This window comes from Microcaecilia unicolor, unplaced genomic scaffold (assembly GCF_901765095.1).
Source record: "Microcaecilia unicolor unplaced genomic scaffold, aMicUni1.1, whole genome shotgun sequence".
Taxonomy (NCBI): Eukaryota; Metazoa; Chordata; class Amphibia; order Gymnophiona; family Siphonopidae; genus Microcaecilia; species Microcaecilia unicolor.
The window spans coordinates 92,611-108,849 of NW_021963224.1; the positions used below are offsets into that span (position 1 = coordinate 92,611).

Consider the following 16,239-nt stretch of genomic DNA (forward strand, 5'->3'; position numbering starts at 1 on the left):
CCTCAGTTCCCCAGGACCAAAGTCCACCACCCTAACCTCTAGGCCACTCCTCCTCCACAGAAAGCTTTTGACAAAGTTCCCCATGAGAAACTTCTGAGAAAATTAAAAAGTCACGGGATAGGAGATAATGTTCTGTTGTGGATTAAAAATTGGTTATTTAGACCAAAAAAAAAGAGGATAGGGTTAAATGGTCATTTTTCTCAATGGAGGAGGGTGAATAGTGGAGTGCCATGGGGAGCGCTACTGGGACCAGTGTTTTTAGCATATTTATAAATAATCTGGAAAGCGAAAGATACATACCTGTAGCAGGTATTCTCCAAGGACAGCAGGCTGATTGTTCTCATTGATGGGTTGACGTCCGACGGCAGCACCAGGTACGGAATTCTTCCTAGCAACAAAGTTTGCTAGAGCCCTCGTGCGCACACCGCGCATGCGCGGCCATCTTCCCGCCCGTCGTGCGAACGTGCCCCTCCGTCAACTTACAAAGCAAGACAAGGGAAGAGACAACTCCAAAGGGGAGGCGGGCGGGTTGGTGAGAACAATCAGCCTGCTGTCCTCGGAGAATACCTGCTACAGGTATGTATCTTTCACTTTCTCTGAGGACAAGCAGGCTGCTTGTTCTCACTGATGGGGTATCCCTAGCCCCCAGGCTCACTCAAAAAAACAAACAGGGTAAATCGGGCCTCGCAACGGCGAGGACATAACATAGATTGACCTGAAAAATAACAACTAACTGAGAGTGCAGCCTGGAACAGAACAAAAATGGGCCTAGGGGTTGGTGGAGTTGGATTCTAGACCCCAAACAGATTCTGCAGCACCGACTGCCCAAACCGACTGTCGCGCCAGGTATCTTGCTGAAGGCAGTAATGAGATGTGAAAAAGCAAACCTCTCATGAAGCGAACAACTAAAGGCTGTCCAGATATAGGCTTACCTTCTACACAGTAATGGTAAGCACTAACTGCACTAAGATGAACTCTTACGGAGTTAGTTTTAAGACCAGACTCAGACAAGTGCACCACCTTCAAGCAGGGTCTGTGTAGGACAAGAACGAGGATCTAGGGCCTTGCTGTCACACCAGACGGCAAACCTCCTCCATTTAAAAGAGTAAGCGAATGATACATACCTGTAGAAGGTGTTCTCCGAGCACAGCAGGCTGATTGTTCTCACGACTGGGTTGACGTCCACGGCAGCCCCCTCCAACCGGAAAAAAACTTCGCGGGAGGTCCCGCACGCAGGGCACGCCCACCGCGCACGCGCGGCCATCTTCCCGCCCGTGCGCGACCGTTCCAGCTCAGTTGAATGACAAGCAAAGGAATGAGGAAAACGCAACTCCAAAGGGGAGGAGGGAGGGTAGGTGAGAACAATCAGCCTGCTGTCCTCAGAGAACACCTGCTACAGGTATGTATCTTTCGCTTTCTCCGAGGACAAGCAGGCTGCTTGTTCTCATGACTGGGGTATCCCTAGCTCTCAGGCTCACTCAAAACAAGAACCCAGGTCAATTGAACCTCGCAACGGTGAGGGCATAACAGAAATTGACCTACGAAGAACAACTAACTGAGAGTGCAGCCTGAACAGAATAAATCGGGTCCTGGAGGGTGGAGTTGGATTCAAACCCCAAACAGATTCTGCAGCACCGACTGCCCGAACCGACTGTCGCGTCGGGTATCCTGCTGGAGGCAGTAATGCGATGTGAATGTGTGGACCGATGACCACATTGCAGCCTTGCAAATCTCTTCAATAGTGGCTGTCTTCAAGAGTGCCACTGACGCTGCCATGGCTCTAACACTATGAGCCGTGACATGACCCTCAAGAGTCAGCCCAGCCTGGGCGTAAGTGAAGGAAATGCAATCTGCTAGCCAATTGGAGATGGTGTGTTTCCCGACAGCGACCCCCTTCCTATTGGGGTCGAAAGAAATAAACAATTGGGCGGACTGTCTGTGGGGCTGTGTCCGCTCCAGATAGAAGGCCAACGCTCGCTTGCAGTCCAATGTGTGCAACTGACGTTCAGCAGGGCGGGTATGCGGTCTGGGAAAGAATGTTGGCAAGACAATTGACTGGTTAAGATGGAACTCCGACACCACCTTCGGCAGGAACTTTGGGTGGGTGCGGAGCACTACTCTGTTGTGATGAAATTTGGTATACGGAGCATGAGCTACCAGGGCTTGAAGCTCACTGACTCTACGAGCTGAAGTAACTGCCACCAAGAAAATGACCTTCCTGGTTAAGTACTTCAGATGGCATGAATTCAGTGGCTCAAAAGGAGGTTTCATCAGCTGGGTGAGGACGACGTTGAGATCCCATGACACTGCAGGAGGCTTGACAGGGGGCCTTGACAAAAGCAAGCCTCTCATGAATCGAACGACTAAAGGCTCTCCAGAGATGGCTTTACCCTCTACACGATAATGGTAAGCACTAATTGCACTAAGGTGATTCCTTACTGAGTTGGTCTTAAGACCAGACTCTGATAAGTGCAGAAGGTATTCAAGCAGGTTCTGTGCAGGACAAGAACGAGGTTCTAGGGCCTTGCTCTCACACCAAACGACAAACCTCCTCCACTTGAAAAAGTAAGTCTTTTTAGTGGAATCCTTTCGAGAAGCAAGCAAGACACGAGAGACTCCCTCAGGCTGACCCAACGAAGCAAAATCTACGCCCTCAACATCCAGGCCGTGAGAGCCAGAGACTGAAGGTTGGGGTGCAGAAGCGCTCCTTCGTTCTGCGAAATGAGAGTCGGAAAACACTCCAATCTCCACGGTTCTTCGGAGGACAACTCCAGAAGAAGAGGGAACCAGATCTGATGGGGCCAAAAAGGTGCTATCAGAATCATGGTGCCGTGGTCTTGCTTAAGCTTCAGCAAGGTCTTCCCCACCAAAGGTATGGGAGGATAAGCATACAGGAGGCCGTTCCCCCAATGGAGGAGAAAGGCATCCGACGCCAGTCTGCCGTGTGCCTGTAGTCTGGAACAGAACAGAGGCAGCTTGTGATTGGTCTGAGAGGCGAAAAGGTCCACCGAGGGGGTGCCCCACTCTCGGAAGATCTTGCGTACCACTCTGGAATGGAGCGACCACTCGTGCGGTTGCATGACTCTGCTCAGCCTGTCGGCCAGACTGTTGTTTACGCCTGCCAGGTATGTGGCTTGGAGAAGCATGCCAAACTGGCAGGCCCAATGCCACATCCTGACGGCTTCCTGACACAGAGGGCGAGATCCGGTGCCCCCCTGCTTGTTTAAGGGCGAGATCTGGTGCCCCCCTGCTTGTTTATGTAATACATTGCAACCTGATTGTCTGTCCGAATTTGGATGATTTGGTAGGACAGCCGATCTCTGAAGGCCTTTAGTGCGTTCCAGACCGCTCGGAGCTCCAGGAGGTTGATCTGAAGATCTTGTTCCTGGTGGGACCACACCCCCTGGGTGTGGAGCCCATCGACATGAGCTCCCCACCCCAGGTGAGATGCATCCGTCGTCAGCACCTTCGTGGGCTGCGGAATTTGGAATGGACGTCCCAGGGTCAAATTGGTCCGATTTGTTCACCAGTGCAGCGAAGCGCGGCAACTGATGGACAGGCGGATGACATCTTCTAGATTCCCGGTGGCTTGGCACCACTGGGAAGCTAGGGTCCGTTGAGCAGATCTCATGTGAAGATGAGCCATGGGAGTCACATGGACCGTAGAGGCCATATGGCCCAGGAGTCTCAACATCTGCCGAGCTGTGATCTGCTGAGACGCTCTGGCCTGGGAAGCGAGGTACAGGAGATTCTCAGCCTTTGCCTCGGGAAGATAGGCCTGAGCCGTCTGTGAATTCAGCAGAGCTCCTATGAATTCCAGAGATTGAACTGGCTGGAGATGGGACTTCGGGTAATTTATCACAAACCCCAGCAGCTCCAGAAGGTGAATAGTACACTGCATGGACCGAAGAGCTCCTGTCTCTGAGGTGCTCTTCACCAGCCAATCGTCGAGATACGGGAACACGTGCACCCCCAGCTTGCGTAGGTACGCCGCAACCACCACGAGACACTTCGTGAACACCCGTGGTGCAGAGGCGAGCCCAAAGGGCAGCACACAATACTGAAAGTGATGTGTCCCCAGACGGAATCGGAGATACTGTCTGTGGGTTGGCAGTATCGGGATGTGAGTATAAGCATCCTTTAAATCCAGGGAACAAAGCCAATCGTCTTTCTGAATCATGGGGAGAAGGGTGCCCAAGGAAAGCATCCTGAACTTTTCTTGCACCAGATACCTGTTCAGGCCTCTCAGGTCTAGGATGGGGTGCATCCCCCCTGTTTTCTTTTCCACAAGGAAGTACCTGGAATAGAATCCCTGCCCTTCCTGCCCGGGTGGCACAGGCTCCTCGACCGCATTGGCGCTGAGAAGGGCGGAGAGTTCCTCTGCAAGTACCTGCTTGTGATGGGAGCTGAAGGATTGGGCTCCCGGTGGGCAATTTGGTGGAGTGGAGACCAAATTCAAGGTGTAGCCAAACCGCACTATTTGGAGAACCCACTGGTCGGAGGTTATAAGAGGCCACCTTTGGTGAAAAACTTTCAACCTCCCCCCGACCGGCAGGCCGTCCGGCACGGATACTTTGATGGCGGCTATGTTCCCATGGATCCAGTCAAAAGCCCGTCCCCGGCTTTTGCTGTGGAGGCGCAGGGGGCTGCTTAGGCGCACGCTGTTGACGGGAACGAGCACACTGGGGCTGTCCCTGTACCTGAGGAGGCCTTCGGGCCAGCTGGGTGTACTTACGCTTGCTGTAGGCATAGGGTGCAGCCTGCCGGGCCCGAGAAAAACGTCCACCTGCTGAGGTGGATGCTGAAGGCGCCCGGTGGGAGAGCTTGTCGAGAGCGGTTTCCCGCTGGTGTAGTTGGTCCACCAAATGCTGGACCTCGCCGAAAATGTTATCCCCCCGGCAAGGGACATCCGCCAGCCGCTGCTGGGTACGGTTGTCCAGGTCAGAGGCACGCAGCCAGGAGAGTCTGCGCATCACTATACCTTGGGCCGCAGCTCGAGATGCCACATCACAGGTGTCATAGATACCCCTAGACAGGAACTTTCTGCACGCCTTCAGCTGCCTGACCACCTCCTGAAATGACCTGGACTGCTCCGGAGGGAGCTTGTCGACCAGGTCCGCCAGTTGCCGCACATTATTCCGCATGTGGATGCTCGTGTAGAGCTGGTATGATTGGATGCGGGTCACGAGCATGGAAGATTGGTAGGCCTTCCTCCCAAACGAGTCCAGAGTGTGAGACTCTCGCCCAGGGGGCGCCGAGGCGGTATCCCTCAACTCCGTGCTCTCTTGAGAGCAGAGTCCACGACCGCCGAGTCATGAGGCAATTGAGGCCGCATCAACTCTGGGTCTGAGTGGATTCTGTATTGGGACTCCGCTTTCTTGGGGATGGTGGGATTAGATAGTGGCTTCAACCAGTTCCGAAGCAGTGTCTCCTTAAGGACATTATGCAGCGGTACCGTGGAAGACTCTCTAGGTGGCGATGGATAGTCGAGGACTTCGAGCATCTCTGCCCTCGGCTCATCCACAGTAATCACTGGGAAGGGAATGCTGATAGACATATCCCTGACAAAGGAGGCAAAGGAGAGGCTCTCAGGAGGAGAGAGCTTCCTCTCCGGTGAAGGAGTGGGGTCAGAGGGAAGGCCCACAGACTCCTCTGAGGAGAAATATCTGGGGTCCTCCTCCTCCCCCCATGAGGCCTCCTCCTTGGTGTCAGACATGAGCTCTCTCAGCTCAGACCGCAACCGGGCCCATCTCGACTGCGAGGAACCACGTCCTTGATGATGGCGTCGAGCAGTGGACTCCCGCACTGGTGGGGACGAAGCTCCCGCCATCGACGTCGACTCCACCTGAGTGGCGGTCGACACCGGTGCCGCAAGCGGCGTCGGAGGCCTCATCATCGGGCCAGAGCCCAATGGCGTCGGGGGCAAAGCACCCCCGGTGCCGGTAGAGCCTGGCGCATCAGCCCTTCCAGGATCCCGGGAAGGATGGCTCGGAGGCACTCGTCTAGGCCCGCTGTCAAGAAAAGGCAGAGGGGCCGGTGTGGGTGCCGGTGCTGGAAACTGCTCGGGTCCAGGAGACGGTACCGAGATACCCGCGGACCGGCGCAGCGACACCTCTTCGACCGAGGGGGAACGCTCCTCCCGGCACTGCCGCTTCCTAGGTGTTGAGTCGTCCCTCGATGTCCCGGAGCTGCCAGTCCCGTGCGTCGTGGGCAACCGATGACGGTGCTTCTTGGCTTTCTTTCGATGCCCGTCATCGGCGCTCCGCGGAAGGGACGAGGAGGAGGTGGAGCCCCCCCCCCCCCTGGCCACAAGGTATCGGATCCGACAGGGTTCGGTCCTGATGGCCCTGAGCAGCGGAAGTGGCTGGGGTAGACTGCCCGCGTGGCCACTCACCACCGCCGTCGCCGGCAGGCCGGCGGGCCAAGGGTACCTGTGGCTCCTGGGGTCGATGCCATAGTCGGCGTCGACGCTGTCGACTTCGGTACTGTCGACGTCGAAGGGCCAGTGCAAGTTCCAAAAAGACGGTCCCGCAGAACTTGCCTCGCCACCTGCGTCCGCTTCCTTAAGCCAAGACACAAGGTGCACGTCTTGGAATTATGCTCTGGGCCGAGGCACTGGAGACACCAAGCGTGAGTATCGGTCTGCGAGATCTACCGGCCGCACCGACCACACTTCTTGAATCTGCTCGGGACCTTCGAGGACATCGATGGAAAAATTGCGTCGGCGAAGTCAAAATTGTCGATGGTGGCGGTGAAAAGCCCTCGCAACTAAGAAAAGAAAAGATAACGCGAACGCGTACACTAATAAAGAAAAACCGCGGGCTAGGCCGCAATCCAGTTTCCGGGGCTGACTAAGAGAGGGACGTGAAAACGTCTCTCTCCAGCGTGGAAAGGAAAAAAACTGAGCGGGAACGGTCGCGTACGGGCGGGAAGACGGCCGCGCAAGCGCGGTGGGCGTGCCCTGCGTGCGGGACCTCCCGCAAAGTTTTCTTCCGGTTGGAGGGGGCTGTCGTGGACGTCAGCCCAGTCATGAGAACAAGCAGCCTGCTTGTCCTCGGAGAAACTCTCTTTAGTGGAATCTTTCCTGGAAGCAAGACTCGGGAGACACTCTCTGACAGACCCAAGGAGGCAAAGTCTACGCTCTCAACATCCAGGCCGTGGGAGCCAGGGACCGGAGGTTGGGATGCAGAGGCGCCATTTTTAAATCATTGCCTCCAGGTCCACCGAGGGGGTGCCCCATGCTCGGAAGATCTTGCGTACCACGCCCGAGCTGAGCAACCACTCGTGAGGTTGCATTATCCTACTCAATCTGTTGGCCAGACTGTTGTTTACACCCGCCAGATAGGTGGCTTAGAGAAACATGCCGTGCCAGCAAGCCCAAAGCCACTTCTGAACGGCTTCCTGACACAGGGGGCGTGATCCGGTGCCCCTCTGCTTGTTTATGTAGTACATGGCAACCTGATTGTCTGTCTGAATTTGAATGATTTGATTGGACAGCCAATCTCTGAAAGCCTTTAGCGCGTTCCAGACCGCTCTCAACTCCAGTAGGTTGATCTGAAGACCGGTTTTCTGGAGGGACTAAACTCCTTGAGTGTGGAGCCCATCGACATGAGCTCCCCATCCCAGCTGAGGAATTTGAAAGGGACGTCCCACGGTCAAATTGGATCGAATTGTCCACCAACAGAGGGAATTGAGAAACTCTGTGGACAGCTGGATAACATCCTCTAGATCCCCCGCAGCCTGATACCACTGGGAAGCTAGGGTCCATTGAGCTGATCTCATGTGAAGGCGGGCCATGGGAGTCACATGAACTGTGGAGGCCATATGACCCAGCAATCTCAACATCTGCTGAGTTGTGATCTGCTGAGACGCTCTGACCCAAGAAACGAGGGAAAGAAGATTGTCTGCTCTCGCTTCGGGGAGGTAGGCCTGAGCCGCCTTTGAGTCCAGCAGAGCTCCTATGAATTCTAGTTGTTGAACTGGAAGAAGATGGGACTTTGGGTAATTTATAACAAACCCGAGTAGCTCCAGGAGTTGAATAGTCATCTGCATGGACTGCCGAGCTCCTGCCTCGGAAGTGCTCTTCACCAGCCAATCATCGAGATAAGGGAAGACATGCACTCCCAGCTTGCGTAGAGACGCTGCCACTACCACCAGGCATTTGGTGAATACCCGGGGCGCGGAGTCGAGACCAAAGGGAAGTACACAATATTGAAAGTACTGTGTTCCCAGACGGAATCAAAGATACTGCCTGTGAGCTGGCAGTATCAGAATATGTATATAAGCATCCTTCAACTCCAGAGAGCATAGCCAATCGTTTCCCTGAATCATGGGAAGAAGGGTGCCCAGGGAACGCATCCTGAACTTTTCTCGAATTAGATATTTGTTCAGGGCCCTTAGGTCTAGGATGGGACGCATCCCCCCGTTTTCTTTTGCACAAGGAAGCACCTGGAATAGAATCCCAGCCCTTCTTGCCCCGGTGGAAAGGGCTCGACCGCATTGGCGCTGAGAAGGGTGGAGAGTTACTCTGCAAGTACCTGCCTGTGCTGGAAGCTGAAGGACTGAGCTCCCAGTGGACAATTTGGAGGTTTGGACATCAAATTGAGGGAGTATCCTAGCCGGACTATTTGGAGAACCCACTGATCAGAGGTTACAAGAGGCCACCGCTGGTGAAAAAAATTTCAACCTCCCTCCGACCGGTAGATCGTCCGGCACAGACACTTTAAAAGTCGGCTATGCTCACCTGGAGGCAGTCAAAAGCCCGTCCCTTGCTTTTGCTGGGGAGCTGCAGGGGCCTGTTGAGGCGCACGCTGTTGACGTGAACGAGCGCACTGGGGTTTAGCCTGAGCAGGCTGGCGGGAAGGAGGATTGTACCTGCACTTATTGTAAGCGTAGGGAGCATTCCTCTGACCCCCGTAAAAACGTCTACCTGAAGAGGTAGATGCTGAAGGCGTCCGGTGGGAGAGCTTGTCGAGTGCGGTTTCCCGCTGATGGAGCTGTTCTACCACCTGCTCGACCTTCTCGCCAAAAATATTATCCCCCCAGCAAGGAGCGTCTGCAATCCGCTGATGGACTTGATTCTGCAGATCAGAGGCACGCAGCCATGAGAGTCTGCGCATCACTATACCTTGAGCAGCGGCACCTAGACGCAACATCAAAAGTGTCATAAGCACCCCTGGACAGGAATTTACGACACGCCTTCAGCTGCCTGACCACCTCCTGAAAAGGCTTGGCCAGGTCCGAAAGGAGCTGATCTACTACTACTACTACTACTATTTAGCATTTATATAGTAGATGACGGCAGAAAAAGACCTGCACGGTCCATCCAGTCTGCCCAACAAGATAACTCATATGTGCTAATTTTGTGTATACCCTACTTTGATTTGTACCTGTGTTCTTCAGGGCACAGACTGTATAAGTCTGCCCAGCACTATCCTCGCCTCCCAACCACCAGCTCTGGCACAGACCGTATAAGTCTGCCCAGCACTATCCCCGCCTCCCAACCACCAGCTCTGGCACAGACCGTATAAGTCTGCCCTGCACTATCCCTGCCTCCCAACCACTTTTAGCATTTATATAGCGCTACAAAGCGTACGCAGCGCTGCACAAACATAGAAGACAGTCCCTGCTCAAAGAGCTTACAATCTAATAGACAAAAATAATTATTCTGCATATGGATGCTCGTGTAGAGCTCGTAGGACTGGATGTTGGCCACGAGCATAGAGGAATGATAGGCCTTCCTCCCAAAAGAGTCCAGAGTTCTAGACTCCCACCCCGGGGGTGCCGAGGCGTAATCCCTAGAACTCTTGGCTCTCCTGAGAGCGGAATCCACAATCCCAGAGTCATGAGGCAACTGGGTCTTCATCAACTCCGGGTCCCCGTGAATCCGGTACTGGGACTCGACTTTTTTATGGATGGTGGGATTAGTTAATGGTTTCATCCAGTTCGCCATCAATGTCTGCTTAAGGACATTATGTAGGGGAACTGTGGATGACTCCTTAGGTGGTGAAGGATAGTCCAGGACCTCGAACATCTCAGCCCTGGGCTCATCCTCAGTGACCACTGGGAAGGGAATGGCCATAGACATTTCCTGGACAAAAGACGAGAAAGACAAACTCTCGGGGGGATAAAGCTTTCTCTCCGATGAAGGAGTAGGATCAGAAGGAAGACCACAAGACTCCTCATCCAAGAAATATCTTGGGTCCTCCTCTGCCTCCCTCAAGGCCTCTCCCTCGGTATCAGACACGATCTCTTTGACCGCAGTCTGAAGCCGAGCCCGTCTCGAAGTCAAGGAGCGATGTCCTCGATGACGGTGTCAAGAAGTGGACTCTCGTGCTAACAGCGATGAAGCTCCCTCCATCGACGGGGAAACCACTTGGGTGGCAGCCGACGCCGGCACTGCAAACGGCGCCGATGCCGAAGGCCGCACCACGGACGGGGAGCCAGCTGCCACATCCATCGACGGTACCGTAGGCGCAAGCACCGCAGGTATAAGAGCAGACGATCACAGCAGCCTTTCCAGGATCCCTGGAAGAATGGCTTTGAGGTGCTCGTCAAGAGTGGCTGTAGAGAAAGGCTGGGGAGTCGGTGCAGGAGTCGAAGCCTGAATCTGCTGAGGAGGCGGAGGCAGTACCGGGCTGTCCGGAGAAGTGCGCATCGACACCTCCCGAAAGGAGGGTGAGCAATCCTCCCAGCGTCGACGCTTCACAGGTGCCGAATCCTTCGGTGTCACGGAGCTCTCGGTACCGTGATGGGAGGGTGACCGGTACCGACGAGGAAGACGTGGAATCCAAACGTCTCCTTGGGGTTGGGTCCGAAGAGGGTCGGTCCCCATGGACCTGCACCGCAGAAGCCCTCGAGGTAGGTGGAGACCCACAAGATGGCCCACTGCTGCCAGCGTGAGATGGTCTCTGGACAGCCATTACCTGCACTCCGGACGTCGATGCACTCTCCGGTGCTGACATCGACACCGCCGATCTCGGTACTGCTGCCAACGTCGAAGAACCAGGTGAAGCATGGAACAGGCGCTTCCACTGAGCTAATCTCGACGCTTGAGTCCACTTTTTAAGACCGCGGCACAAAGTACAAGCGTCGGGACGATGACTCACCCCAAGACACTGAATACACAAAGCATGTGGATCAGTGACCGAGATTGCCCGGCTGCACCGAGTGCACTTCTTGAAGCCGCTGGCGATCTTCAATGACATTGACGGAAAAATCGTGGTGGCGAAATCAAAAGACGTGATGGCGTCAAAAAAGGGGAAAAAACAAAATCCCGTACGGGCGGCTAACAGGGCCGCACATGAAACGAAAACAAAAAAACTTCTGACAAACTGGAAAAGGACAGAAAGTCGTCTAACTCTTTTTTTTTTTTTTTTTTTAAAAGAACAAGCGAGCGTACTCGCAAAAAAACAAAGCACAAAAGAAAAACGCAAAAAATTGCAAGGGGCTCTCTCCTGAGGCGCGGAAAAAAGAGACTGAGGGGCATGTTCGCGTGACGGGCAGGAAGATGGCCGTGCATGCGTGGTGCACGCACTCATGCGCACGAGGGCTCTAGCAAATTTTGTTGCTAGGAAGAATTCCGGACCTGGGGCTGCCGTCGGACATCAACCCATCAGTGAGAACAAGCAGCTTGCTTGTCCTCGGAGAAATGGGAATGACAAATGACATTTGCAGATAACACAAAATGATCCAAAGTTGTTAAACACATATGGACTGTGAAAAATTTCGGGAAGGTCTTAGGAAAATTGGAAGACTGGGCATCCAAACGGCACATGAAATTTAATGTGGACAAATGCAAGGTGATGCACATTATGATTTGGATTATTCTTCCCAGTTACTCAATGCTAAGGTCCACCTTAGGAGTCAGCCAGTGTGCAGCAGCAGCGGCCAAAAAAAGCAAACAGGCTGCTAGGAATTATTAGTAAAGAGATAGAAAATAAAACCAAGAATATTATAATGCCTCTGTATCGCTCCATGGTGTGAACTGACTTTGAGTATTGCGTTCAATTCTGATCGCCGTATCTCAAAAAAGATACAGCAGAATTAGAAAAGGTTCAATGAGTGAGGAAAATGATAAAGGGGATGGAACTCCTCTCATATGAAGAAAGAAAAAAAGAGTTTAGGGCTCTTCAGCTTAGAAAAGAGATAGCAGAGGGGGGATATGATTGAGATCTACAAAATCCTAAGTGGTGTAGAACGGGTAAAGGTGAATCAATTTTTTACTCTTTCAAAAACTACAAAGACTAGGAGACACTCAATGAAGTTACATGGAAATGCTTTTAAAACCAATAAGAGGAAATATTTTTTTCACTCAATGAATAGTTAAGCTCTGGAACTCATTGCCAGAGGATGTGATAACAGCAGTTGGTGTAGCTGGGTTTGAAGGTTTGGACAAGTTCCTGGAGAAAGTCCATAGTCTGCTATTTAGAAAGACATAGGGGAAGCCACTGCTTGACCTGGGATCAGTAGCATGGAATGTTGCTACTATTTGGGTTAAAGCTGTACTGAATAGCATTTTACTATTCGGCCAAATATGAATAAAACCGAGCTTCTCATTTTCCCCCCCAAACCCACCTCCCCGCTCCCCCCGTTTTCTATTTCTGTAGATGGCTCTCTCATTCTCCCTGTCTCCTCAGCTCGAAACCTTGGGGTCATCTTTGACTCTTCTCTCTCCTTCTCTGCTCATATCCAGCAGACCGCCAAGACCTGTCGTTTCTTTCTTTACAACATCCGTAAAATCCGCCCCTTTCTTTCCGAGCACTCTACCAAAACCCTCATCCACACCCTTGTCACCTCTCGTTTAGACTACTGCAATCTGCTTCTTGCTGGCCTCCCACTTAGTCACCTCTCCCCTCTCCAGTCGGTTCAGAACTCTGCTGCCCGTCTCATCTTCCGCCAGGGTCGCTTTACTCATACTACCCCTCTCCTCAAGACCCTTCACTGGCTCCCTATCCGTTTTCGCATCCTGTTCAAACTTCTTCTACTAACCTATAAATGTATTCACTCTGCTGCTCCCCAGTATCTCTCCACACTCGTCCTTCCCTACACCCCTTCCCGTGCACTCCGCTCCATGGATAAATCCTTCTTATCTGTTCCCTTCTCCACTACTGCCAACTCCAGACTTCGCGCCTTCTGCCTCGCTGCACCCTACGCCTGGAATAAACTTCCTGAGCCCCTACGTCTTGCCCCATTCTTGGCCACCTTTAAATCTAGACTGAAAGCCCACCTCTTTAACATTGCTTTTGACTAGTAACCACTTGTAACCACTCGCCTCCACCTACCCTCCTCTCTTCCTTCCCGTTCACATTAATTGATTTGATTTGCTTACTTTATTTATTTTTTGTCTATTAGATTGTAAGCTCTTTGAGCAGGGACTGTCTTTCTTCTATGTTTGTGCAGCGCTGCGTATGCCTTGTAGCGCTATAGAAATGCTAAATAGTAGTAGTAGTAGTAGTAATAATGGGAATTGAGGTTTAACATAACAAACAATAAAAGAAGCAACATGAAATCAAAGATTTATTTCAGTAGGATTTAGCACAGTAGAGCCCCGGATTATTCGTATTCAAATTTAAATCACTATTCAGTCGAATATGAATAATATATTTGGAGCCAAATAGAATCCTAATATTTAGTTCAGCACTAAGTGTTTCTGCCAGGTATTTGTGACCTGGATTAGCCACTGTTGGAAACAGGATAGTGGGTAGACGGACTATTGGTCTGACCCAGTACAGCTATTCTTATGTTCTTATTCTGTCTAAGTACTGAGAATTGGCGATATTTAGCTACTCTCAGTATAGCAATAGGAGCCAGCTTTTCAAAATGATTGGGGGTACTAAACCCAATGGAAATGCACCCTTACTTGGGCATAGTCAAGGAGTTTGTTCAGTATTAGGGGTGCTCAAGCACACACAGCTGGCTCCTATGTGTATAGCTATGTAGATTAATATGGAACAGCAAAAAAGGCTGTTCTACGTTCAGCTGCTATATATATAACTATGCAGTTTAATATGGCCACTACCCACGCAGCATGTAACAGTCACCGCTGTCCACATATATTCAGCAATGCTCACTATCTGGATAGTGGTACTAAGTGTGTATGTAGTACATTAAAATGCGGTGACTGACATTTTTAAAATATGCTGCCCACTGCAGCAGAATACTGACCTGAGTGTTGGCTATCTGAGGGGGGGGGGGGGGGGGGGGGGGGGTTGCAGAGATCTTAATCATGTCCCTAGACTTTAATACTGTATGATTTTTACAATTTATTGTAAATTTATATTTTATTGAATACATTTTTTAAGTTTTATCCTGAGCTGGTCTGTACTGTGCAATTTTTTTATATGGTTATTAAATGCGAATACAAATTGTGATTTATTTTCTACTGTCATGCACTGAAAAAGCAGAAATAAACCTGTAAATTAAACTGCGATATATCTTAAAGTTTTACAGATATAGTGAGTAATCCAAAAATACAAGCTTTCTGTGAAGTTCTTTGAGACAAGTCACTTCTGAAGTGACTTGCTAAACAACAGATAAGTATCACTAATTTAAGCTGCAATAGAAGTTGTGTCCAAAAGCTGAAATAGTATAAATACCTCTAGAAGCCTAACATCCAGCCGTTTGAGGATCTCAGGATTGTCAAACTGTGCATTGGTTGCTCTCACAGCTGTTTCAAGGATTCCTGTTAGATTATGCTGATACAATGTGGTGGCGGGTCGAGCAAGCTCTGGCCTGGAAGACATGAATTAAACTCTTTTTGGAAATATCACTGTAATATAAAACTTACATTCATGAAATCTTTTTAATTTTCTAATATATCAAAGAATTACCAAAATATGTAAGATATACACTTGATCTTGAGTTGCTGCTGGACATATTAATCCACCTATAGACCTAGGGTGGATTTCATTTTATATTTAAATATTGAAAAAGGATATCTGCAATAATGCATGCATGAAAAATTGTAAAGCCATTTACCTAGTAAATGGGCCCAGCTCTAAGCTACTCTACCCATCTAAAAAGTATACGCCTATTTCCACAGCATGCATGCATTTAGCCAGATGAGTTACTATCAGGGAGGCAAGAGGATAGGGTATAGAAACAATTTTTGTCCAAACTGCAGGTACTTTTGACCTGTACAATCTGTAGGCAATTTTCAAAGAAAAATTAACCACACAGAGGCGTATTTTCAAAGCACTTAGACTTACAAAGTTCCATAGGTTACTATCCTGCTTATAATCGAAAGAGAAAAACGCCTATATTGCGACCCAAATCGGGAGATGTGCGTCTTTCTCCCATGGGTGCCCAAATCGGTATAATCGAAAGCCGATTTTGGAAGTTTCCAACTGCAATCGTCGTGAAAACGGGTAAAGTTGACGGGGGCGTGTCGGAGGTATGGTGAAGGCGGAACTGGGGCGTGGTTATCGGCCGAGGAGAGATGGGCGTCTTTAGCAGATAATCGAAAAAAAAGGCGTTTTTACCGCAATTTTGGGTCACTTTTTTTGGACCCTTTTTTTTCACGAACAGGTCCCAAAAAAGTGCCCCAACTGACCAGATGACCACTGGAGGGAATCGGGGATGACCTCCCCGGACTCCCCCAGTGGTCACTAACCCCCTCCCACCAAAAAAACCCCACTTTAAAAACTTTTTTTCCAGCCTCTATGCCAGCCTCAAATGCCGTACCCACTTCCATGACAGCAGAATGTGTTCTATCCTGTGACAGCCTTTCCCTGGTTCTGATGTGGTTCTCGGGTGAGTGTGACACCTTTTCTGTTATGCGCACTGCAGAGTCACATCAGCAATGCATTGTGGTGGGTGTAGGGTATTGGGCTCCGTGATTCCACTAGCTTGTGGCAAATGCTCACGATGTTGATAGTTGGTAGGCTCTACTCCCATGGTGCTTTTCCCCCTGCTTACTGGGTCAGAATGTGCCCTGTTTTGTTTCCGGTAGTCCATGAGGTAGTGGCCATTTTTGTAAGCCAGTTTTAGATCCCTTTCACGTGTTAGCCACGTTACAGAACTTAGCTCTTACCTTGAATGTGGCTGAAAGAGGGTATTGTGCACCATTCTGCCAACTCTGACCTACTGCTAATCTCAGTACCAGGGAGACTCTTTGCCAGTGGGGCACAACCTCTGATCTGCAGTTAACTGTGAATAAGCGTGCTTATTCCAATAAAGGACGTTTTCGGAGAGATTAGTCTTCAGGTATCAACTGGTGTGCCAATGTTATATAGCAGC

General features: G+C 50.9%; 1 protein-coding gene across 1 annotated transcript in view; it reads right to left on the reverse strand.

Annotated features, from left to right (window-relative positions):
- Window positions 1–14,733, reverse strand: part of LOC115459086 (gamma-tubulin complex component 3-like) — a gene marked incomplete at its 5' end in the record, with an annotated part of 81,340 nt that extends 66,607 nt beyond the window's left edge. Inside the window, 1 exon segment of the mRNA XM_030188954.1 lies at window positions 14,598–14,733. Coding sequence (XP_030044814.1) covers window positions 14,598–14,733 — 136 coding nt within the window.
- Window positions 14,734–16,239: the final 1,506 nt, after the last annotated feature.